Below are 25,990 nucleotides of genomic sequence, written 5' to 3'. Positions count from 1 at the left end.
CATGAATACTTACAATTATAACATATTTATTTTAATATATAAATATAAAAATACACACATTTTTCCATTGTCTATCTAGTAAAATAAAATGTGAAAATAATAACTAAAAACTAAACTTCAAAGCTACTAAATTCAATTCATACGTTTTAAATTTGTATCCTATAATTTACTATATATAGTATCGTTGCACCTTATTTTGGTGCAATGATAGTTTAAAAGTTCATTAAAAAACTTATTTAGCATTAATACATAATACATAGTCTAAAAGTTCATTAAAAAACTTATAAAGCATTAATACTTAATTTCTGTAAAATAAATTACGAGCATTGATAGATTGTAAATTAAGACATCTCTAAGAATAAGAAATAAAATAGTAAGGCGTCTGTACAGATGGTGCAGCCAGAGACTGTTCTATGCCCGAGACATCTTTGGAGGCATAGGTGCAAGGAAGAAACTGAGCATTTATTTGCAGAAAATGTTACGAATATAAGGATAAGAAATTCTTTGCACATGTGTTACCCGTTTCGAATTTCTCAGCTTTTCTCGGGGATTTGACACACAGCTCGCAGAAGAATAGATTTTGTCCTTGTTAACGATTTTATTTGTATACGAACAAGACGAGGTTTACTTTCACAGCAGGCGAAGATGCAGCAGCTTTTGGTTTGTGGGAATTTGACGAAGGCCCTGTAATACACGATCTTCAATGCATCATGGAATGCTATGAAGTAAAGGTACTGCAACCGCCATAAACCCTAAACCCCCAGCCCCAGACCTGAGGAATATAAGTTAAATGATGTTGCAGAGATTGGTAATACGGAACAGGTTTCTATCTCCAACTTCAACTTTATCTTGGATCATCTATTCTTCGACAAATTCTTCAAACAACGTCCTATCACCATCACGAAGCGACTATGTTTGGAAGCATAAAATACCCTTCTACGAACAGGAAAACCAGAGTAACACAAGGTATGGTTTATGTTTTCCGTTCCAATTGGAATCTGGGTTTCGATGCTTTTCCTCGGATGAAAATGCAAATGTCATTGCCAGAGCTGATGAAAATCTCAATGTCGTTGACAATGTTCCCGTGTGCCCGGGATGTGGAGTTCACATGCAGAGCAAGGACCCCAAGGCCCCCGGATTCTTCCTCCCTTCTTGTAATTCCTCTCTTATACCTCACAAACACAGGCATAAGTTGTGGGTCGATGTTGAACCAAGCCAGAGTTCAAACAAGATAATCGTACTCGATCCTGACGAGGAACAGCCGCAAAAATTCACAATCAGAAATGAAGAAGAACAAGGGGGGGCCGTAAAGCCTGTAGTTTGTGCAAGGTGCCATTCCCTGCGCAGTTACGGCAAGGTGAAGGATGAAAGTGTGGAGAATCTGCTGCCTGATTTTGACTTCGAGGTAACGGTAGGGCGCAGATTAATGCACACCAAGGGCACTCGCTCCACAGTGTTATTGGTGGTGGACAGTGTGGATTTTGACGGGTCGTTTCCTTGGCGAGCTGCGAGGTTGGTATCAGAGGCCATAGAAGAGGGGGGCTCTGCCTGGATGGAGGGTAAGTCCGGGAATGTTCCTCGCTTGGTGGTGGTTGCCACCAAGTTGGACCTGCTTCCCACCCATCTGGTGACTCCTGAAAGGCTAGAAAAATGGGTCAGGCAGCGCGCTCGCATTGATGGAGCAGTCAAGCTGCAGGGCGTGCATCTGGTGAGTGCGCATAAGGGCTGGGGAATTGATAACCTGACCGAGCATATCAAACAGCTGGCAGGGCCTCGTGGCAATGTGTGGGTCATTGGAGCTCAGAATGCAGGAAAGTCTACTCTCATAAATGCAATTGGGAAGCATGTTGGGAATGGTAAGAGCGTTACGCAGCTCACCCAAGCCCCTGTGCCTGGTACAACACTAGGGATTATCAGGGTTCAAGGTATCCTTCCCGACAAAGCCAACTTGTTTGATACACCTGGTATTCTTCATCCTCATCAGATATCAACCCGGTTGAATAGAGAAGAGCAAAAGCTGATCCACATTAGCAGGGAGCTTAAGCCCAGGACTTACAGAATAAAGGTATCTAGCTAATCCTATCTTTCCATTTTCTTGATGTTTCATGCATGTTCCTTAGGTTTTAGTATAAGATTATTAATCGGGACAAACAATCATAATATATTTGCAGTGACGAGTCATGGCCACACGCTCCCTTGAGAAGACATGGCCGCATGTTTTTGGCTGTTCGAAACTTCAAACATGTTTCTGGCACATATCCCCGTCCGAAATGTTTTATCAGGCTTGAAATGATACCTACGAACTGTTTTGATGCAATTTCAGATTTTGCAATAACCCTAAGACATGTATGAAGTTTTGGAGAGCTAATGTCAAACCTCTGTAAGAACTCCTTGGTTCCCAGGGCATGACTTGCGCCTTAATTTTGTTATCCTTCCTGACAGAATGGTTAGGTTTTTACTCTTCTATTTTAAACTCTTAAGTTGATCCATTTAAAAAAATTTAAGTAGAGCTTCCAAAATCATTGGTTTATTATTTATTTTGGAAACAATATTTTGAATCGATTGAAACTTGTGGGTACCAGTTAAACTATAGGACGGATCTGATCAGACTATTTTCAAAAGATATTGAATGGGGATAGTTATATTTTTATGGTGATTCATAGCAGGAAAAAATGAGAAATAATGTGTAAATACTTTGAGAGGAAATAGGTGATCTTAAATACCCTGTTACTGCTTCGCTTTCCTGCAGCCCTGGATTCTGGTTCAATTCACTCTGGGTCTGGGTACAAGGCTCAGTTCGCTGTGAGTTTGGATAGGGTTTTATGTTTGCTGGGCAGACTCATCTGGCTATGTATGTATATGCAGCTGGATGAATCCAGACTGGAAACTAGAATCCAGAATCTACTTACAAAGAATTTGTAGGTGTTTTTATTGTAAATGTAGTAACAGCATTTTAGGGTGTTTATTTCGATTCATATATTTCAGATGATAAATATGTTGTAATAAAAACTGTTATATACTTCAACAGTCTAGTGATAACATTGGAGTAGCTTCAAAGTTTGGGACCCTGCTATTCGAAGGGAAAGCTCCAGATATAGGGCTTGGTCCCTGTCATATTAACTTTGGGGAAATAATCGACTTACCTATGTTAGCTCCTCCAATGGCTTTCAGCCAGGAACGCTCTTGAATTCAAGCGAACCTAATGTCAAACTGTGAACCTCTCCACTCTAAGTGATCAAATAACGATACCTTAACCTGTTGTGGACATGACAAATAGATTTGGCAAATAAGCACATCTTACTATGAGAGGGCTCAAAGAGGTTGACATGAAGGCAGACAGTCTCCATCTCTAAGACCTTTGTAGTAGGTTGGAAAGTAGTTTAGCCAAGTGGTAAAGAAGATAGGTGAATCCTTGGTGGAGTGGAGTTTTGGTCTTATGGTTGTCTTGCTTGTTTTACGAATGTTATGTGATTATCTGAACTTAATCACTGTAAGTGAGCATGTCCCCCCACACACACACACATTTGGGCACAAACATACTCAAAATCTGCCCAGCCCCAAATTTGTTTTGCCACACCAACAGTTGTGAACCTGAAGCTACAACTGAATTTTAAAATAATAATTGAAATCTTTAAAAATCCTTATAAAATTTATGATGTTTGGTTAACAGCTTTTTCACCGCGAGAAATTACAAGGCCTACAACAAAATGCACCAACAATTGGAGAAATTGTTATGTAGTTATTGCTTTATTTTCTGTGTTTGAGAGGATTAGCATCCTCATATGATTGGATTTTGGATTTTTGAGTACTTATTGCTTGGCAAGTACAAAAGGCAAACAAGAAAATATAGAAATAAAATAAAATAATTCAACTGTGAACATAAGATCATGGCAGAAGCTCCTAAAAGAGAAGCAATTACAAAAAACAGACTTTTGATCTTGTGAAGCAAGAAGAGTGGGTTAAGGACATAATTGGGGATTAAATTGGAGCTTGCATTCAGGTAATAAATCACATACAAAGGTTCTTATTTTCTATTTGAAAGTTAAAAATTTCGTAGCAGAACCTGTGAAGTATGTTGTGAGGGTTTTGGAGATAGATATCATTTGTTGCCACAGACAATCTATATACTTGCCGTATTTCATTGTTGTAGTTGTAACTTTCCTTGCTGGCCATCCTAATAAAGCTGAGATTGCAGCGGAAGCTGGATGTTGGAGTCTGGAGGAGAATCAACTTGGATCTGAATGGTTTTCTAACTGCATTTTGAGGAACCTAAGGCACTATATAGCATCATACTTTACAGCTGTACTTGGCTGGATCTAAAGTGCATGTCTAGGGTTGAGAAAGAATTCATTACTATTGGATGGACTAAGATTTGTCATTCCCAGCATGGCCACTGAATGGTGTGTCTGAAACGTTTGTAAACACATTTAATTGAAAGTAGAGTTGAATTTAAGGAATAAATCTGCATTTCCCAAATATGTCTTGTAGTTCTAAAGAGCATTCAATGTGTTATTACTGAGATGCATGACTGCTCCCCATCTATATATACACACTGCTATGATTGTGTTTGTACTTATATTATGATTGGATAAAATGACAACAGGCATATCAAATTATACATTAAAATCAGAAAAAAAAATCATATCAACCAGACGGCATATTACAGTGGTATCAGAATAGTGTATCCTGCCATCCTAGAGGGTATATCATAAGGGCATAGTGATATGTTTCTGGTATGAATAACAACCACTTACCATTACAATACACGAGGGAACAAAGTTGTATTAAATACATGGCCAAAAGATCAGAGAGTTCCAGAGGAGCACAGAGCTACAGGTGAATAGAACATAGGTAATACAAGTGAACAAGATGCAGGTAATATGGGTGAGAGAAGAGAATTGAATGAGGAGAGGTTTCTCAATTTATTCAAAAATCCAGTACAGGGGCAGCAACAGGCTGAACAGAAAGCCCAAGAACAAATCAACAGATGGACCTAATGATGCATATGATGGTTGAGCAAATGAGCATTAATGTTAATGGTAGTGGAAATAATGGACAGAATGGTGAAATGTTGCTGATAACTTTATACATATAGCTTGGCCAAAAATGACAATGAGCTCAAGACGACTTATACCCACCTTTCAACCAAGAGTTCCTATACAATGAAAGATTGAGCCTCGGATTATGGATTTATAGAAATAGTTTCGACAAGACTGGGAGAATGAAGGGCCTGAATTTCAAGCAGTCATAACCTTCAGGAAATACATGGATGTCAGAATGAAGCATTTGCCTTGCACTGGTGGCATAACACAACATGATGACCTGCAGAAGAGGTTAGGCAAGCTTACACTACATTATTCTGATGGATCTGGGAAGACCACGCTGGAGCATGGGTACAGAAGATGGACACCTATTTTCAGCTCAATCTCATGTTGGAGGAAGAGGCTATTAAACAGGCAGCGATACATTTGGACAAAATTGCGCATTAACAGGGGCATCACTGTTTGGTCACCATGGGACACGATCAAATTACTTCTTATATGGAATTCACTGAAAGATTGATCAGAAGATTTAATAGGAAGGATCTAGAATTACATTTTAGGGAGTTAGCCCAACTTGGACAATAGGGACCAGTTGAGACATATATAGCAGAATTATAGGGGCTTTCAGTTCTAGTGACTGATATTTCACGAATAAGACTTTTAGTTTTGTCCATTGATGGTTTAGTAGATCCATTGAAAGGATGGATCAAAGGCCTCAATCCTTCCACAGTGCAAGATGCTTTTAAGAAAGCAAGGGATATGGAGCCCTCACCATCAAAAAGTATTTTTTAGCTGAAGAGTTTTCCCTCAAAGCAAGACAAGGGTAAGAAGACATTTTAGAATGTATCACAATAGCCACAGAATGATTATAACTGATTGGGCAGTGAACAATTAAATAACCTCAGAAGGAGGAAATTATGCTTTTAGTGTATGGAATATTGGTTCCTTCCATAAGTGCAGTGATAAGGCTAAGGTGAAACAGTTGGAATTTTTTAAAAATTCAAACCAGCAGTCTATTCTGACAATGAGGGGAAAATACGGACAAAGAAGAAACTAAGGACAAGGGAACCATTGCCAAACTCACAGGTGACCAAAAGAAGATATAAAGATATAACATTTAAGATAAGAGGAGTAATCTAGGTAGTCAGACAATGATTTTATTTGGGTATGATTATGTCACTTGTAGACTTCTCCTTCAACCTAGAGAGGTTAGAGATGAAATTTGAACACCAAGAAGGTAGTTCTTAGGGGAATTTCTAATGTAGGTCCTAGAATAGTCTCACTGAAACAAATGGAAGGATTATCCAGATATGATAAAGTGGAATTGGCAGCTGCGTGCATTATTATGCCTACAGTTATTGAGCAACAGTTGAATAGTTATCATCTAGACATACAAAAGATGATATCTGACTGCACTTGTCATGTCCCCATTTTGGAGGCAATTTGATTTAATTAATTTAATTAATTAGGTTGTCCAAAATAATGAATATTTTATGAGGATGACTAATTAATTATTTTAATTAAATAAATAAGTGGTATTAAGTTAATTATTTATAAAGTTATCAAATAAATAAATATTAAAAGGTAACTTTATTTTAATAAAGTGACTTGAATTATAAAATATTCTATAAAGTCACTTCATAAAAAAATCAAGAGTTCCCCTTTTGAGTACATACATGGACTTTGTAAAAGGAAAAAAGAAGAAGAAGTAATATTAAAACTCATGTATTATCCCACATTGGCAAGACGGAAGCGTGGAGCAAGTGAGGAAGGGATTAAAAGAAAGAGGATAGCTCTAATTTATTCATGGTTGGAAATATCAAAGAAATTGGAATTTTTTTTGGAGATTATGTCTCAATAGTTTGAAGGACGAAATCCCTTCAAGTTGGAAATCTTGACGCCATTGAAAGATATGGTCTTGAGATTCAAAACGGTAGCAGTCTGAAAAAGCAGTCCGAAAAAGCGGAATCGAAAAAGCAGGCCGAAAAAGCGGTCCGAAAAAGCGGAACTGAAAAAGCAGGCCGAAAATGTAGTCCGAAAAAGCAGTTCGAAAAAGCAAATCGGGAAAGCAAAGCAGAAAGGGCAGCATTGAAGAAAATTATTACAGCCATCTACAACCAGGTTCCTTTATTAGTATTGATTTTTAGGGGTGTTATAAGTTTCAGCTGTAAGTGTGCATTATACCAGCATTATCATTTTGTAATCCATGTAAATGCCAAAAGTCTTGGCCATATTTCATGAGCATTGTATTAGAAATTTCATTGCAAATTAAGAAGATAATAGTTGCTAGTGTCATTTAAGCAATTTAGTATCATTATTTATCAGCTAGTTAGTTTGCACACCAACTGTTTGTAAAAATGCCAGTTGGCTGTAGGTGTTCATTTCTCATGCTTAGATCATATATATGCATTGAATATTGTCAAAATTAGTAGCACACTCATGTTAGGTCATTGTGTAGTCCATTGTAGTCTTCTAGCACAAGATTCTTATTGATGCAAATTGAAGAAAAAGTCATTTGAAGCTAGCTGAAATACTATATCAGTCATACGTCCCTTGCATGTGAATTGTTTGATGAAATTCCTTGAGCTTTCATCGGCATTTTTGAGGGCAGATTAGAGGAGGGTTATTACAGTGGTATCATAGCTTGCTTTCAAAATGTTTGACAAAATGTCAAACAACTGAAGTATAAAGATTTTTGGTGTTTGAAGAAGTTATAACCTATTGGGGTTATTACAACACTAAAGTTTTTGACAATATTCCCCATGAAGTTCCTTTTGAGAGCGGAATAGAACATGAAGGGGTCAAACATATGTTACCTAGAGACGTGTGTCTAGTTTTTTCCACACATCCCTGTCTTGGAAACCTCTAGGAGATAGGGGACACGTCACCTTCAACCTAGAGAGGTTAGAGATGAAATTTGAACACCAAGGAAGGTATTTCTTAGGGGAATTTCTAATGGAGGTCCTAGAATAGTATCACTGAAACGGATGGAAAGATTATCTAGACATGATAAGGTGGAAGTGGCAGCTGCGTGCATTATTATGCTTACAGTTATTGAGCAACAGTTGAATAGTTATCATCTAGACATACAAAAGATGATATCTGACTGCACTAAAGCTTTTAACAATATTTCCCATGAAGTTCCTTTTGAGAGAGAAACAAAACATGAAGGTTTCAAACGTATGTTGCTTGGGGATGCGTCTCTAGTTTTCTCCACATGTCCCTGTCTTGGAAACCTCTAGGAGAAAGGGGACACCCAGGGCACTTGACTTTGAATTCTAGAGGAAATTTGACTTTGACTCCTAAAATAGCACATTTGGCATAAGAATTTTGCTCATTCTTATATTCTAAGGTTCTACAATGTATAAGTACATGCTTTATCCATGTTTTCATATGAATATTTCAAATTTCCTTGCACATTATGATTTTTCATATTTTTATTTAGTTGTACTCTTTGCCATCCCCTAGCCGTCCCTAAATTTGGCAAATGTTTTTGCCATTCCAAAAACTTGCCCTCCCCCCCCCTGCTGTATCCATCCTAGAAACTTGTGGTAACCTTGGGCTTCTAAACCAGTGATCACTACCTATTGTCGTCATCCTAAGAAGCAAATAGATGAAATTTAAAAGGCTATTAATGAGTTGTTGGAGATGGGTCATATTAGGCCAAGCAAGTGTCCTTTTACTTGAGCAGTTGTGTTGGTTAAGAAAAAGATGGAATGATAAGAATGTGCATTGATTACAAGGCTCTTAATAAGAAAACAATCAAGAATAGGTACCTCATACCTCGGATTGATGAATTACATGGAGCATGTTACTTCTCAAAAATAAATTTGAGGTCAGGGTATCATTAGATTAGGATGAGGGGTGAGGACATTGAGAAACATCCTCTAGATGACATTATGACAACTTTGAGTTTATACCTATGCCATTTGTGCTAACTAATGCCCTCGCCACATTCCAGAGTTGCATGAATCAAGTGTTGGAAATAGTTGCCAAAATTTGTGCTGATCTTTTTTGATGATATCTTGATTTTCAACAGAACTTGGGAAGAGCATCTGCAACATTTACAGGAGTTTATGAGTATTCTGAAGAGCAAGTTGTTATATACCAAAGAGACAATTTGTGAATTTGGCACAACATTGGCATGACAAAGCTTTTATGTCATGGCCAAAAACTATAATTCTGTGGCATCAAAAGTTGAATATGTTTATATATTCCTCTTAAAATTTAATGCAATTAAAAAACAATGACATCACATTTTTTAGTCTATATGCAAAAGCTATGGCTGTTGGAAGAAGGTTCCAAACTGTCAATACTAGCAGTTTTGTAAGTGTCATAGGAAGTTTGGCGTGGTCCTTTTGCTGAAATGGGCATTTCTCCGTGATTAGAAAAAGTAAGTCAAATTAAATGGGTTGAGGGCCCTATCACATCAGTTTTGAAGAAGGTTTTCTCTATACAAGGGAAGTCTTTCAACAGTCTATAATAATTGTTTGGGAGCTGGGAGGAGGAGAATTGGATGATTTATCTTTTAGAAGTAGGAGGCTGACATAGTAATAGATTTGATAAGGATGTAAATCACTTTGTTCTTATTTTTCCTAAGCAATATGCTCTAGTTGAGAGCAATTGCCTCTATCAATTCGGTTTTCTTGCTTCTCCTAGCAATTTGTTACGATAAAAACTTTGTTATTCTGCATTTCGTTTTTTTCATTTCTTAGCATAACAACATTTTATTTTCTGCTGTAGGAGCATTTTGCATCCGAAATAAAGGGGGCATGTTGAAAGTAAAATTTTATTTAAAAAAAATAAATGGAGGAGAGAGAAAGTGAGGAAAATAGAAAGAAAAATAATAAAAAATAGAAAAAAGAAAAAAAGAAAAAAAAAAGAATTTCTATTTTCAATGTGCATAGGTGACGTAAATTTAAAAAAAAAAAAATGGTTGTCATTCCATTTATCGAGGTGTGTAGGTGGAATTCTAGAAGGTTGTAGATATTGTGTAGGTGGAATCCTAGAAGGTTGTGGATATTGTGTAGGTGGAATTCTAGAAGGTTGTGGATAAATCATGCATTGGGTGGTAAGTGCCCATTTAAGCAAGGCATATGAGCATTTCTAATCAAGCTTTAGAAGGTCAAGCTTCAAGGTGGAAAACTCGGGAAGGTAAAGCTTCAAGGTGTGAAAGCTGGAAGGTGTGAAGGCTTCAAGGTGTGAAAGCTTCAAGGTGTGATCTCTTCTTAGTAGAAGCTTGGGGAGAAGGAGGAAGCTAAAGGGTGAGTTTTCCTGAGTCTGTGGACAGAGTGCCGAATGTGAGGCTGTTTACAGCAGGATTGTGGTGGAGTTGTGAGTGTGTGGATAGAGTGTTGAATGTGAGGCAGTTTACACTTGGCTCTTGGATAAAGTTGGAGAAAAACTAGTGGCTGGGACTTAGAAACAAGGAGGTTGCTTGGTGGCTTGCGAGCACAAGTTTAGACCTTGGAGGTTTCTACCAGAGTGTGGATCTGGACTAGCTAGTGTATGGGTTGGATCTTGAGGGATCTTGCATAATTGTTATTGTAATTGCTTTGGATTTGCCATAACTAGGAAGGCCTTACAGCTTGACACATTGCATGTAACAGTTATTTTATGAATAAAGAGTTGTGATTTGGTATCAGATCTTGGAGTCAGTTTACAACAGGATTGTGGTGGAGTTGTGAGTGTGTGGATAGAGCGCCGAATGTGAGGCAGTTTACACTTGGATCTTGGATAAAGTTGGAGAAGAGCTAGTCACTGCGGTTTAGAAACAAGGAGGTTGCTTGGTGGCTTGCGAGCACAAGTTGAGACCTTGGAGGTTTCTACCAGAGTGTGGATCTGGACTAGCTTGGGTTTGGATTGGATCTTGAGGGATCTTGTAGAATTGTTATTGTAATTGCTATTATATTTGGCTGTAACTGGGAAGGCCTTACAGCTCGACACATTGCATGTAACAGTCATTTTGTGAATAAAGAGTTGTGATATGATATCAGATCTTGCATTCTTGGTTAAGAGTTGGTAGGGTGGTGTGGCCCTTCATCAAGTGGTATCAGGGCACGGTTGTTCCTGAGTGTACAAGTAGATCGCCAAAGTGTGAGGTAGTTTCTACCAGGACGTTGGTTGGGCTTAGTTTATTAGAGCACAGTTGTTCCTGAGCATGTAGACAAATTGCCGAAGTTGTGGCAGTTTGCACTAGGACCTTGGGAGGACATGTAGATTGATCGATGGATGCAGAGATGGAAGACTGAATTTGTTGAGGCATTATCATAGAGAGTTTGTGGATTACAGATCCGTGGTCCTAGACTTGTGATGTGGTTCTTGATTGTTCATGCGAGGTGGTAGGTTGCAATTTGACTTGCGAACAATTCAAGGTTGTCACAAGGAGCGTGGAAAGGATTTATTGTAGAGGGTTTACAAAGATCTTAGTAGATGGCTCCAAGAGGATTGGACCTTGAGATGATTGCGAATCTCCGTGATGTGGTGGAGAGGAGGTTTTCTGAGATGAATGCTCGGCTTGAAGCTAGCTTGGCTGATAGAGTTAAGAACGAGGTGAGGAAGGAATTCCATAGCTGTTTGTGGAGCTGGAGTCTATCGATCTGGAAGAGAGTTGTTTGGCCGGTTAAGAGACTTGTTCAAGAGAGAAGATGGCATCGCAAGGTTGAGGTGGAAGAAGTTGGTTTTGTTGATCAGATTGTGGAGTCTAATACAGAACTTGCAGAGCAGCTGGAGATTGTTCCTAACCTTGTTGATGTTGGGATGGAGATTGGTTTTCATGATCAGTTGGTTGAGTTTGACATGGAGATTGTGGAGCACTCGGTCGTGGATGATCTAGTTGTTGTTGGTGATGACTTGTATGTTGCGGAGCATCTTGTTGTGAGCAATGAGACCGCTAGTGTTGTGAGTTTGGAATATGTTGCTGATATGGAGTTTGTTGTTGCTGGTGTGGATTCACTAGTTGTTGATATGGATGAGGGTTTGTTGATGAAGCATTATGTTCAGTTTGTTCTTGGGAGTGAGCATGCTGATTGGATGGTTGAGATTTTGGTGTTTAACAGAGGGATGTAGATGTGGAAGATTTGCATGTTGGTTTTCTTGTCCCTGTTGAGGTGGAAACCTTTGGTGAAGATGAAGATGGTTGTAGATCTTTTTTTTTGGCGTCAAAGTGTGGGACACTTTTCTATCTACCGGGGGAGTCTGATGCAGGAGCATCTTGCATCCGAAATAAAGGGGGCATGTTGAAAGTAAAACTTTATTAAAAAAAAAAAATGGAGGAGAGAGAAAGTGACGAAAATAGAAAGAAATTAAAAAAATAGAAAATAGAAAAAAAGAAAAAAAGGAATTTCCAAGGTTGCACGGGTACGTGGGTACGGGTACGCATATTTTTTAAAATAGGGGACGGGGGTACATGTGTATGCCTAATTTTTTCTATATAATTAATATTTTAAAGAAAATATAAAAATCAAAATAAATGTCATGAGTCATGACATTGAACATTCAAAACAAAAAATTTGAAAATATGAGCCATAAGTGAAATTATAATATATATATATATATATATATATATATATATATATGCTATTGCTGAATGTTTAATGTTTAAAGTATTTTTCATAACAGGGGATGAAGTTACTTGGGTATGTCAAACTTATTTAAAAATTATACTTTTATATGTATAAAAATTCTGAAATTATGAGTTATGACAATGGTTTTTCAAAACAAGAATAGTGATAAAGTTTGCAAATGTAATGTATTGTTTTCAGTTTCAGATTTGCTATATGTTTGAAATAATGGTACATGATAAATGCTTAGATGTATAACAAAGAAGGCAGACTTCAAACATGAACAAGAAGATCCTAAATCGTATGACAATGACATATTTCAAATGATAAACTTATGACTTGAACAGTCATAAAGTTTATTGTTAATGAGTATCAAAGTTTCAAACTGATTTGGTATTGAATTAAGTTTGATAAACAACAAGCTAATACAAAAAAAAAAAAAACAAAAAAAAAATCAGAATCTTAATCAAGGTCCTTAGATATGATGCTCTCCACCGAGTACCCGGTACGTGGGATACGTGTACCCAGTACTTGGGTACGTGGGTATGAGTACCAGGGGTGTGGGTACGAGTACCCATGCAACCTTGGGAATCTCTATTTTTGAGGTGCATAGGTGACGTAAATAGAAAAATAAAATAAAAATGGTTGTCATTCCATTTATCGAGGTGTGTAGGTGGAATTCTAGAAGGTTATGGATAAATCATGCATTGGGTGGTAAGTGCCTATTTAAGCAAGGCATATGAGCATTTTTAATCAAGCTTTAGAAGGTCAAGCTTCAAGGTGGAAAGCTCGGGAAGGTAAAGCTTCAAGGTGTGAAAGCTGGAAGGTGTGAAGGCTTCAAGGTGTGAAAGCTTCAAGGTGTGATCTCTTCTTAGTAGAAGCTTGGGGAGAAGGAGGAAGCTAAAGGGTGAGTTTTCCTGAGTCTGTGGACAAAGTGCCGAATGTGAGGCAGTTTACAACAGGATTGTGGTGGAGTTGTGAGTGTGTGGACAGAGCGCCGAATGTGAGGCAGTTTACACTTGGATCTTGCATAAAGTTGGAGAAGAGCTAGTGGCTGTGGTTTGGAAACAAGGAGGTTGCTTGGTGGCTTGCGAGCACAAGTTGAGACCTTGGAGGTTTCTATCGGAGTGTGGATTTGGACTAGCTTGGGTTTGGATTGGATCTTGCAAAACTGTTATTGTAATTGCTATTGTATTTGGCTGTAACCAAGAAGGCCTTACAGTCCGGCACATTTCATGTAACAGTTATTTTATGAATAAAGAGTTGTGATTTGATATTAGATCTTGCATTCTTGGTTAAGAGCTGGTAGGGTGGTGTGGCCCTTCATCATTTTCTTCCAAAAGCTACTATCTTTTGGATTCCAATAAGCATAATAGATTCATATTTTGTTTCCCTATCTTCTATTGAAGTTTGGGGAGATTACGAATCATTAATCAGATAGGCAACTTATGTGTGAGAAAGAACTAAAATTATTTGCACTTCTCTATTTGTTTTCTTATCTTTGCCAATTTGAGCTTTGGAATGAATAAGGAGAAGCCAAGAAAGTAGTGGTGTGTGCAATGCCTTGCCAAGGAACCCTTAGAAGTAAAATATATGAACCAAACATACAAGTGCAATAGATAACCATAAACATAAGCACGATACAATATGCAAGAGAAAACATATCAATCATCTCTAGATCGCACTTAAGCGAAAGACTTCACAAACACTTCTAAAGGTTCCTTAGCAACCTAAAACTCAAGCATTGACACTGCAGGAATATTCATATAATCACATGAGAGTTCGGACCTCATCCACGAACCTCATGGATCATGACTGGACCTTCGTCAACGATCACCCACCAAGGAGACAACTACATCCTTGTGGCAAGTCAAAGCAAGAAGTTCACAAACATGCAATAGGGGGAAGCATAACATGATGTAATTGAATCCAGACTTTTATGACTAAGGAGGAATCTCGAGGGTAAAGGGTTTTTAAAACTAAAATTGAATTTCCAACTAAGCCTCGGGAAGTACCCTTTGTTTTAAATGCGACATTTCATATGTGATGTTGAAAGTATCAAAAGCAATGAAAGAATAATCAAATGTGATGAAACTCCGGTCATATGCAATGAAACAAAGGTGAATGCGATGAAACACCAGTTAAATGTGGTATAATACTTTAGTATTGGGCAAAGTCAAGTTTGAAGCTAAAATATTAAGTTAGTCTGAGTTCTAGCACAAAGGAGGCTTGCTGATACGAACACACAACTAAAATTCACGTTTGCTCCATTTCAGGGAGTACCAGAACAAAACATACCAGGGCCATAATCACTTGATTACGATGATGATCACATGAATTGAATGCTTAATGCAATTAAACCAAGTCAATCTACCTCCAATCTCAATCTACTCATTGTTCCAATGTTCTTGAAGAGGGCCATGCATTTGAAAATTTAACTGCCAGTATCAGCTTTGAAAGGTTGATCAACGTGTCATCAGTTTGGCCTTGAGGGATATCCATTTTCGTAATTTCTTCACATCTTTTGATGGCTCTCTCATTGAGTTGTTTTGAACTATGGCTTCAAAGATGAACTATTTCAGCAGGGGTTTGTGAACTTCATTACTTGCTTGGGTGATTCTTAGCCCTTTTCATTTAGAAGGGTGAGAACGCCGAGAACATAGATTGTACAACTAGCACTTGCATCGAAAGGAGGTGCAATGCATATGCCTATAGGTTTTTTATTTGAAAGCATAAATGAAGATTTAGACAATAAAAGGAAGTGTAAAAAAGTGATGGTCTATAAACATTTAACATTATAGAAGGAAGTCTTGTACATAGTAGGATCCATTTTGGATGAATTAAAGTTCTAGTAGTGTCCTTGTGTTTTTTTTGTAGGTCATCCAAATAAAATGTACAATTGATATGTATGGAGAGACAAAAAATCTTCTTTGTTTCCACTTCTTGTCCATCAAGTGTGAACCTGTAGAAGAGAAAATGCTATATTTGACAAGCAACAAAAAATTTAGTGCAAGGGAATAGCGTAAATTGTAGCACTTAAAAAATGGGTGTACATGTAACTTCACATGCCTAGACTGTTTGTGAGATTAATTGCAAGCGAGCGTCTTCTTTCTTTCTAATAATGTTGTATGAATTCTTTTTCATTTTGCAATAGCGATCCAAAAAGAAGGCAAGCTCTGCAGCACGGCTTTGAATTTTTTTGACACTGTAGACTATTGTAAAAGTGAGACCTTGTCTTTCAGTTTTATCTATATCAGTTGTGGCTCTATCTAATCATGGTCTGTGATATCAGAATATCTAGTGATCCCAATATATACAACAGGAATCATAGTACATGAGTTGTGCACCACTTGTCATCATACATGGAATGATAATAAAACCAATTCCCCCATTCACCAATATCAGATACATCAGAAGATTTGGTCATACATCATATATTAGGAGTAGTCTCATAGACTGGTCAAGGCTAGATATCTTAGAATACATAGAGCTTGATTGACATCGATTGTGCACTTGAGCAGACAATACCAATTAATGGGGATAATGATTTAAAAGAAACTATGGAGGGGATAATGATTTAAAAGAAACTATGGAGCCATGAATGAGGAAAGGCAGGTTGGAAATGAAGGAGACGGAAATGGGTAAAGAAAAATAAACCTAAAGAAGGGAGAGTAAATTTTTTTGCCCTCTAAACTATCATTGTGAAAGTGCTAAAAAAAACTAAAAACTCTAAAATAATAGCGACAGATAATGGATTGAGGTAAAAACCTCCAAAGTTTGAAGTGGCTTAGAAAATTGTTGAATGGCTCTATCAAATGGTGACGGCAAAACAATGTTACAGGGTTGGTTATATATAATTTTAGCAGTGTTGTAGTTGAGAACATAAATGCACATACACAACACAAACAAGTTTTCATGATCAACTGCAAAGCATGTCTACCCATGTCTGTCCTGCACTACACTAACAATGAGTAAATGGAGGGAAATTTATATAAGTTTTTTCACAAAGCATCATGTCTTGCTAACAATCTATCCAATTCATTTTGCCTTTTTCAGGTATGAATCATGCTTATTGTTATTTGAATGCTAAATATACGTATTGACAAATCATTTGCAAAACTTAGCAATCTGCACACGCATCCTATCTTTAAATTTGCATCAGTTAGCTAAGGTCTAATGATGAGGCTCATATCATTATATTTGATGTTACAGCTTTATTTACCCTCTGTGAGAAAAGGTGCCTCAAATTTATCAAAGTCTTCTGGCATAGCTGTGTCCTCTCAATCTGAACTTTCTGTCACTTCTGAAATCATTGTTTGAGTCATCTCACTTTACTCGGTACAGAATCCCCTCAACCATAATTTCACTGCCTTAGAGAAAAAATGATGAAAAGTAAATATTTGATATTTCTGATTTGTTGCAAGTGTGATCCTGTTTATTTTCCACAAAAATCAGTGGGACGGTCCCATAGGCTCGTTTCCTATTAGGAAGATGATATAAATTTAAAACTGAAACTATAGGCAAAAGTATGAAAATCAGGATGATATAAAGGCTGATATAAACGTGATCAATATTTAAATTTTAGGCAAAAGAATGAAAAGGATTTCAAAACTTGTAAACCAATACTAGACACACAAACTAGATTTGGCAAAGAGGCTTTCTGAAAATTTCAAGCACATAATGAGAGTAGCACAGAGTACTTGTGGAATAAGGAACTTTCAAGGAAAGGCATTGGATAAGTGTAAAGACAACCCGGCAGCCTTTACACACTTTTATGTTGCCTGCACCAAAATAGAAGCTTTCAGAATGGGGTGTTAGTCCAAGCATAAATGATGGGAGAGATTCGTCAGCTATCATTGCAACAATGCTGGTAACATATATGCACAAAATGGAAGCACAGATCTTGCCTATTTCAATTTTACAGGTTGCCTAAAAAAATTGTGTGCTTGCTGCTGAAACACACAAAATGGTTTTCTTGAAAATGCACAAACATAGCAGGCAAATTTAATGCCATATTCGACAACCTAAGCCAATATAAAAAATTGGAGTTATCTAGTCTCCTTTTTTTATTCCCAAAATTTATCATCCAATATGCACTGCTAGATATGGACAAGATTTTGCTAGATGGGAATCTGGGCTAGAGCTTTCAGCACTGTGATTACTTTTAAATTTTGTTCACCAATAGGAGGGTGAGTGAAACGAGCAAGACGAGTGAAACATATTGTAATAGTTTCCTCAAATGCATGAATGCTATGACCTCCGTGCGAATTGTTGGGATGCAATGGCCTCCCCGCTGATTAATTTATTCCCAATGTATATAACAGCTGTAAACATCTACCACATAAGCTCAACAGACCATAATAAACAGCTATTTAATCTCAGAATAACTCTCACATTGTTTTCTTCCAACATATTTGGTTGTGATGAGCACATAATCATTTATAAAAAAATACTTTTCAACTTGGAAAACCATTTAACAATTAAATTCAAAATTTAATGGGTTTCAATTGCTGACGTGGTTGCTTTATTCTGAAAATACAATGTGGCAAATGGAATATTCTGCTATTTTTCAGATCAATTTGTCAGTGAACATTTGAGAAGCCTCTGTTAGTTTGTTATTTATTTCAAGCAGGCGTGGTCATATGAGCAATGGCAAAAGACTTTGAGAAAAATTCTGAAAGCAAATGGATGAACTTTGCATGAAATTTGAGAAAGAAAAACAGATGATTACAATTGAAATGGCTTGCGAAGAGAAAAAAATTCTGTTAAATTTTCCAACATGAATCCATGAAAACCTTACATGGCAAGATTAACTCACAAAAGACAGCCATCCAATGCGAGGTACACTAGCTCTATGTGGAGATGCCTTTCAAGATCTATCACATGGGCTAGCACTAGATAGGAAACAAGAGTATATAGATAGTAGTAGAAATCCTTTACCTCTCCAATGATATATAAAGGAGGACGGCCCCTTCTGTTCATCAACTATAGGAAAATTAACCAGATGAGTGTTACAAATAAATACTCTATTTTATGTATAATCAAATTGTTGGTTGAGTTACACAAAGTAGTGATATTGGAAATCTGTAATTTATCAGATAAGGATTAGAGAAGATTCACGAGATGGTGTGTACACCATATCCCCTAGAAATATCTAACTCAGTACGAACACTGTGCTTTACCCAAAAGGTGGATGACTCCTTTTACCTCTCTAGTGGTGTTTACAAAAGACAATGGCTCCTTATGTTCAACGATAGAGCAGTAAGATTTGATATCAGAAAAGATTTAATGGAGATTTCAATAACAATGATTGTTTCTATGCTTCTATGTCATTACCTACATCTGATGGAGAATTCAAACAATCTTATAAGTTACTACAACATAACTAGGGGACCAATTATTGCTACATTCCACTCAAAAATATTTGAATCATCCACAAATCTGCTGAGAGACCATCCACTAGATTCCTATATAGTTCTGTGGACACAAAAATAATGAATCAATTTATTTTGGCGACATTAACTAACAAGACTACAAATCTTAAAATGAAGATGATTAAATTGCAATTGGTCGCACAAGACCAATATGGCTACTGCCCGCTAGTAAAAATTGAGAATCCCAATTTAAATTCTATCTAAATATCCTCTTTTTTAGTGCAGGTATTACCCGCTATACCTATTTTTTGCACAACAATCTGGAATTAATTCTTCACATTAACAGACTAACAAGTTCCAGCTCAACCAAAAAACAATTCCTCTACCAGTTTCAACGATACCATTAGAAAACAAAAGATTGAAAAGCAGTTATGTACTTGGTTTATTGTGATTAATATCTGAATTATACTCTCATGAAAAAAACGAGGAGTGCATGTAAAATATTTGTGCAACACTCATTAGTGTAGTGTAGTGATAAAAAAACCATTGCCATGATGATAAGCTAGGATCCAGGTTCAATGAACATGATCCCTGTACCGACATAATGCAGAAAAACCCTGCTGGATTATGCCAAACAGAAACATAATATGCACGTGACACTTTTGCTAGATTATGTCTAATGTAAAAATAACAATGAAGGCTAGATTTCTGTGAGATGATTCCTAATGGAAATCATAAAATGAAGATGATTAAACTGCCATTGGTCGCACAAGACCAATATGGCTGCTGCCCACTAGTAAAAACTGAGAATCCAACTTTAAATTTTATGTAAATATCATCTTCTTTGTGCAGATATTACCTGCAATAGCTATTTTTTGCACAACAATCTGAAATTAGTCCTTCACATTAACAGACTAACAAGTTCCAGCTCAACCAAAAAACAATTCCTCTACCATTTCAAAGATACCTTTAGAAAACAAAAAATTGAAAAGCGGATCCGTACTTGGTGTATTGTGATTAATATCTGAATTATTCTCTCATGAAAATAAAATAAAAATGAGAGGTGCATGTAAAATATCTGTGCAACACTCATTACTGTAGTGATAGAAAAACCATGGCCATGATGATCAGCTAGGATCAAGGTTCAATGAACATGATCCCTGTACCAACATAATGTAGGAAAAAATCCTGCTGGATTATATGCCAAACAGAAACATTATATGCAGGTGACACTTTTGCTAGATTATGCCTAATGCAAATATAACAATAAAGGCTAGATTTTTGTGAGACGATTCCTAATGGAAACATAACAACGCAGGCTTCACTTTTTCCATTTTATGCCAATTGGAAACATCCATACTCTTGCCGACTTATGCCAAATACAGAAAAATAACAATGCATGCCACAATTGCCAGGTTATGCTAAATTGAAAATTAATAATGCAGAACATGCTCTTGCTGGATTATGCCAAGGGGAAAAACTAACTAGAACGGTGTCTGTGTTGTTCATCAATAATGTAACAATGTTACAAGAAAAAAAATGTTTGCATGCTGATAAATTTTAAAACCAACCTACTTGGACTCTAAAATGTAAAAACTCCCCAAACCCATAGAACAGGCAAACTTAGAAATAATCGGAGGATATATGTAACCTATGACAAGCAGCAGATGCCCCTGTGTTTTATGTTTTAAGCAAAATTGGGACTGAAAAAATAGAGCAAACAAATGCATATCCTGATTGATGGGCAATGTATTGCAAAGAAAACAACAAAATACAGGCAGTTCATTAACAATAAAGCACCCTTATTATAATCGGTAGAAACATGACAATAAATTAGGACTGAGAAACTCATATAATAGGTTGTAGCTAGCATTGTGGTTCTGATGATACGATATGAATAGGGGAGGCTACATGAGGTAAGAAATTAAAATAATATAGAAATGTAGCCAACACTTTACAGGCATGTTGAGATTTCCATTTAGGTATATTCCAATTGCTTTGTATTTTACATGCATTTTGTGGAAATGTTATTTTAATTTGAGATGTCCATTTAATTCTTTTTTTTGAAATGCATGACTTGTTAGTTTTGAGAATAATTATAATTTTAACTTGAGTTTTGTTTTGAGTATTTGTTAATGGTTTGAGAGAGCAAAACTTACTCTTTTGATGCTTTTGCATTCTATGTTCTTTTCCTTAGTTCCTATAGCTGAAGACAGTGAATCAATTGCAGGTTGGTCAATCTGTACATGTTGGTGGATTAATGAGGGTCGATTTGGAAAATGCTTCTGTGGAAACAATCTATCTAACCGTCTGGGCTTCTCCTCTTGTTCCATTACATCTGGGGAAGGCAGAGACTGCAGATGTGCTTAAAGAACGACATTTTGGACTTCAGTTGCAGGTGTGGAATGCTTTGTCTATAGTTTTGTCATCTACATGAATCGCCACCTGTCTTTTGTGTTCTATATTATCCTGATTTCTTTGCTCTATATTTGATTTATATATTGTTTTTGATATTCTGTGAAGAGTTTCTCATATATTCTGCCGAACAGTAAACTGTAGCGTGCTTTAGGATTTTGTGAGATAATATCTTCCATTCCACATGTCATTTCCATCCACGGTGGAAGGTTGGTAGGCTAGAGGACAGTTGTTACCTTTCTGATTAGTCACGGATTGTTTGCATATAATTCTTCTCTGCAGCAACAGTTGTTCTCTTTCTTTCTGATTTTTCTGTTTTTGATGTGATGCTTATGCTTATTTTACTGTTTGCATATTTGTCTCCAATTTCTGTTTTAACAGTCTTGATTAGCTGTTGTAACTTGCTGTGTTGGAGTCCCATTTTTGTGTTTTTTTGTTTTCATAGACCAAATATTTGATAATTCAAATTAGTGGAGTCTCTTTTCTGGTTCCTTGATTCATCGTCTATATATTCTTCTGCTATTCAAGTAATAAAAAATGGAGTCCAGTTTTTGGTCTTACTCTAAACATGTGCGTGTTGTCTATTTGTTTTTAAAATTTAATTGTTCTACTTTGTGCAGCCTCCTGTTAGTCAGGAAAGGGTCTCTGATCTTGGTGAGTGGCAGAAAAGGGAACTGCAAGTATCTGGAAACAGCTGGGATTTCAATTCTGTTGACATTGCGACAGCAGGTCTTGCTTGGTTGTCCGTAGGCCTTAAAGGTTATGCAACATTAGCAGTGTGGACGTATGATGGTGTGGACATCACATTACGTGATGCTTTGATCCTAGACAGAGCAAGGTTCTTTGAACACTCTGGATTTACAGTTTCAAGCATAGTCTCCAAGGCAGACAAAAAACAAAAAGTTGCTGAAGTAAAGAACAGAGGAAAGAAAAGCAATGATTCAAAAGGAAAAATAAATAATGATTTGAATTTTTTGATGGAATCAGAAGATAATTAAATCAACTCTGCAGTCCTTTTTGAGATTGGATTTAGCCAGTAATGTGCTGTGTAAACCCCAAGAAGAGAGGTTTTAAAGGATCCATGTATCTGCAGTTCAAAATAACAAAACTATCCTCTCATGGAGGAGCTTACTGATTGGTAGTTGATTGCAACTATGGGAACAGTTTGATCATTTTAGTGTTGTTTATTAGATTTTCCATTGTTCCATAATTACCAATAGAAGCCAACATGGATATAGCCTATCTTGAAAGATGAATTCTTTCTTGTTTTGGTCGGTTATGGCAGGCATTTTTTTCCCATTAAATGTCATGCAATGGTGCTTTCTGAAATCAAAATAACATATGATGAATTGGCAGGTCCTGGCATTATTAATATGCAGCTTACACTTTGAAACGAGAGTGCATTTCATTGCCACTATGGGAACAGTTTGATCAGTGAAGTGTTTATTAGATTTTACATTGTTCATTTTTACCAATAGAAGCCATCGTAGATACACCTTTACTCCTTTGTAGCCCATCTTGAAAGCTGAATCATTTATTGTTTTGGTAGGTGAGGGCTGGCAGCTTTTTACCATGCAATGATGCTTTTTGAAATCAAAATATAATACAATGAATTAGTGCCTAAAGATGAAACAAATCTCTCACAAAATTCCGAGGATGAATACATCAAGTGAAATCAATCATAAAATGGTAGGTCTCTTGCAGGTTAAGAACCTAAATTTGAAACCTACCACATCAATTGAATACTCATGAAATTTAAGTTCTTAAATAATCTATGATCAAAATAGGGGATCTGTCAATCTAACGAGAAAACAGATTTACACATTGCCTTTATACAGAACGAGGAAAAGAGACTGAATAGACTTCCAAATTGATGTTGTTAATGTTGGAATAATTAGTAGATCATTTCAAGTTCCACTGGTGATCACTTTTTGCAACTGACAATGCATTGGAAAAGTTTTTTTTGCGTATGTACAAACTTTTGCAAAATGTATGCGAATTACCATTTCCTTGAGTAAATATCCTTTCTGACAATTCCCACCATTTACTATCTCTATCAAGTTGCAAGTAAGTTAAGCCGCAGTAGAGATTTTGCAAATCATTCAAGTACTTTTCTAGGGGAGAGGACCCAGTACTTGAACACCCTAACTTTGTGCTTATCAAAACCTTACGTAAAAATTTCAGATCGCTCTTAGTTTTTTTTTGCAATAGCTTAGATGGTGAGTCGTCTACTTATAACTAAAGTTTCAAGTCCATGTCACTCGTTATGATGCCACATCAGCATGCTTTTTGCCAAGTTGTCCAAAACAACTCAAAAAAAAAGTGAGACCAATGGTCATGCATAAAGTGTACCCATAGTTGAGCAGCTGATGTGGCATCACATCATTGATTAATTTTTATAACTAAAGGTACATAAGCATTGCACTAACAATTTTAAAGTCACAAGTATTGGTACAATGCTGTCAAAAAATTAGACATTAAGTCAATAAGTGTAGGTATCAAGTGAACAACTCATATCACAACTATTGGAATGCGTTCAAGTACTGGGTCCTCTCCCCTATTCCTCTACTTTTTTTCTCTAGTGACATGCTTCTTGAATATCAACCCTTGTTCGAAATGCTAGATAGCTAAGTCACAAGATATGGTGAATTTCAGCCATGAAGTTCAAATTTCAACGATTTTTTACCCTTTTCGAGCTTCATTCGAATTTTGTGATATTTAATATAATATTGTTATTTATAATAATATTATTGTATTTAAAAATAATATTGAGTTCTCTAGTTTAATTATTTAGAAATGTCAAACTATTTTGAGAAATTTGTGGATATATTACCTATATTTAAAAATAAATAAATTTCTATAAGTTAAATTTAATGTCAATATTTTCTTTTTGAATTTTTACCCTTGGCGAATTTCATCCGAATTTTACGATCGACAAACTTGAATTTGAATTCAAACCTTGTGACTTAGCTAGATAGTGTACACATTTCTTTTGTTCAACAAGCACTTGCTATTGTTTACATCTCTAGGATACCCCTGTTCTTAATACTAGAGGCATGCCTTTGGTTTTGGTAGGCTAATTATGGTTAGTTCTCACTTTGGCTCCAGGAATCTTGTTGGCACACTCACTTTTACTCGTCTTCTAGTGAGTTAGCCCAGTCATTTTTAATGGAAAAGAAGGCCACCACTTTTGTTGAAGTGCTTGATGGGAAGAAAATAAGTGAAGGGAAGGAGTTTTTTTGGGCAAAACTTTTTTTCTTAGGTAATCATGGAAGACTTTGATGAATAATTACTCTATAACACTGTAGTGAAGGATGAATTGCTTATACAACATTAGCAAAGGAGATTGAATGCCTTGATCTTCTTGTTGATGAGTACACTCCATGCCCTGACAATGGACGACTACCTTTACTTACCAAGAAGTTGATAGGGAAAATAAGTGAAGGGAAGGAGTTTTTTTGGGCAAAACTTTTTTTCTTAGGTAATCATGGAAGACTTTGATGAATAATTACTCTATAACACTATAGTGAAGGATGAATTGCTTATACAACATTAGCAAAGGAGATTGAATGCCTTGATCTTCTTGTTGATGAGTACACTCCATGCCCTGACAATGGACGACTAACTTTACTTACCAAGAAGTTGATAGGGAAAATAAGTGAAGGGAAGGAGTTTTTTTGGGCAAAACTATTTTTCTTAGGTAATCATGGAAGACTTTGATGAATAATTACTCTATAACACTATAGTGAAGGATGAATTGCTTATTCAACATTAGCAAAGGAGATTGAATGCCTTGATCTTCTTGTTGATGAGTACACTCCATGCCCTGACAATGGACGACTACCTTTACTTACCAAGAAGTTGATAGGGAGCATAAGCCTTCCTTTCGTTGGATGAGCAATTTGTACTTGCTAATGATTGGGTTGAGGAGAAATGAGTCAATCAACAACTCAATGGTAAATGGTATTTGTCCTTGGAGTCACCGTGTGGTGCTTCATCAATAGTCAATAGTCTAGCTATCTTGATGAGTCCACTTGCATACATTTCCAAATCTATACCAATCTTGTCACCACCAGCTTGGATAAAGACTTTGCTAGTTTATTGCCTTCCCCATGCGAGATTTATAAATTTTGCAAGGTCATCAACTTTTTTAGAATAACATAAACTATTTTGTCAAGTTTTCACATTATCAAACTAAGTTTCCACACTATCAAATTATCATTAATCATGTCAGCATCAATTATTTGTGAGTTGCCTTTCACATGCAATTTATTTACATTGTTTGGATGTCAAATCCACAACTAAGCAGGCAACTTGAGCTTTTGCTTTGTTATCGGTGTCATCTATCAATTTTTAAACTCTACAACCATTATATTCCCTATCATCTCTAGTTACACACCTCACTCTCGATGAACCTAGGTTACCTTGTGAGGCACCATGAAAATTGATCTTTGTCCACCCTTTCTTTGGTTTTGCCGATTCTAACTCCTACTCTAGGATTTAGGTTAGGGTGAATCCTTGGAAGCCCATTAATGGGCATCCATTTAAAAAATGTTTTCTATTATTGTTCGATCAAATGCTAAGAGAGCTCAGGGAT

General features: G+C 36.6%; 1 protein-coding gene across 1 annotated transcript; it reads left to right on the top strand.

The window, feature by feature from the left end:
• Positions 1-314: 314 nt before the first annotated feature.
• LOC149530856 (P-loop containing nucleoside triphosphate hydrolases superfamily protein) lies at positions 315-22,786 on the top strand. Its single transcript, XM_089809675.1, has 3 exons — positions 315-2,065; positions 21,209-21,376; positions 22,014-22,786. The coding sequence occupies exons 1-3, from the start codon at positions 791-793 to the stop codon at positions 22,389-22,391; spliced, it is 1,821 nt and encodes a 606-aa protein (XP_089665801.1). The 5' UTR covers positions 315-790; the 3' UTR covers positions 22,392-22,786.
• Positions 22,787-25,990: the final 3,204 nt, after the last annotated feature.

Source organism: Cupressus sempervirens, chromosome 11, assembly GCF_028749045.1.
Source record: "Cupressus sempervirens isolate cs-2001-9-10 chromosome 11, ASM2874904v1, whole genome shotgun sequence".
Taxonomy (NCBI): Eukaryota; Viridiplantae; Streptophyta; class Pinopsida; order Cupressales; family Cupressaceae; genus Cupressus; species Cupressus sempervirens.
This window is presented reverse-complemented; position numbering and strand designations above follow the sequence as displayed.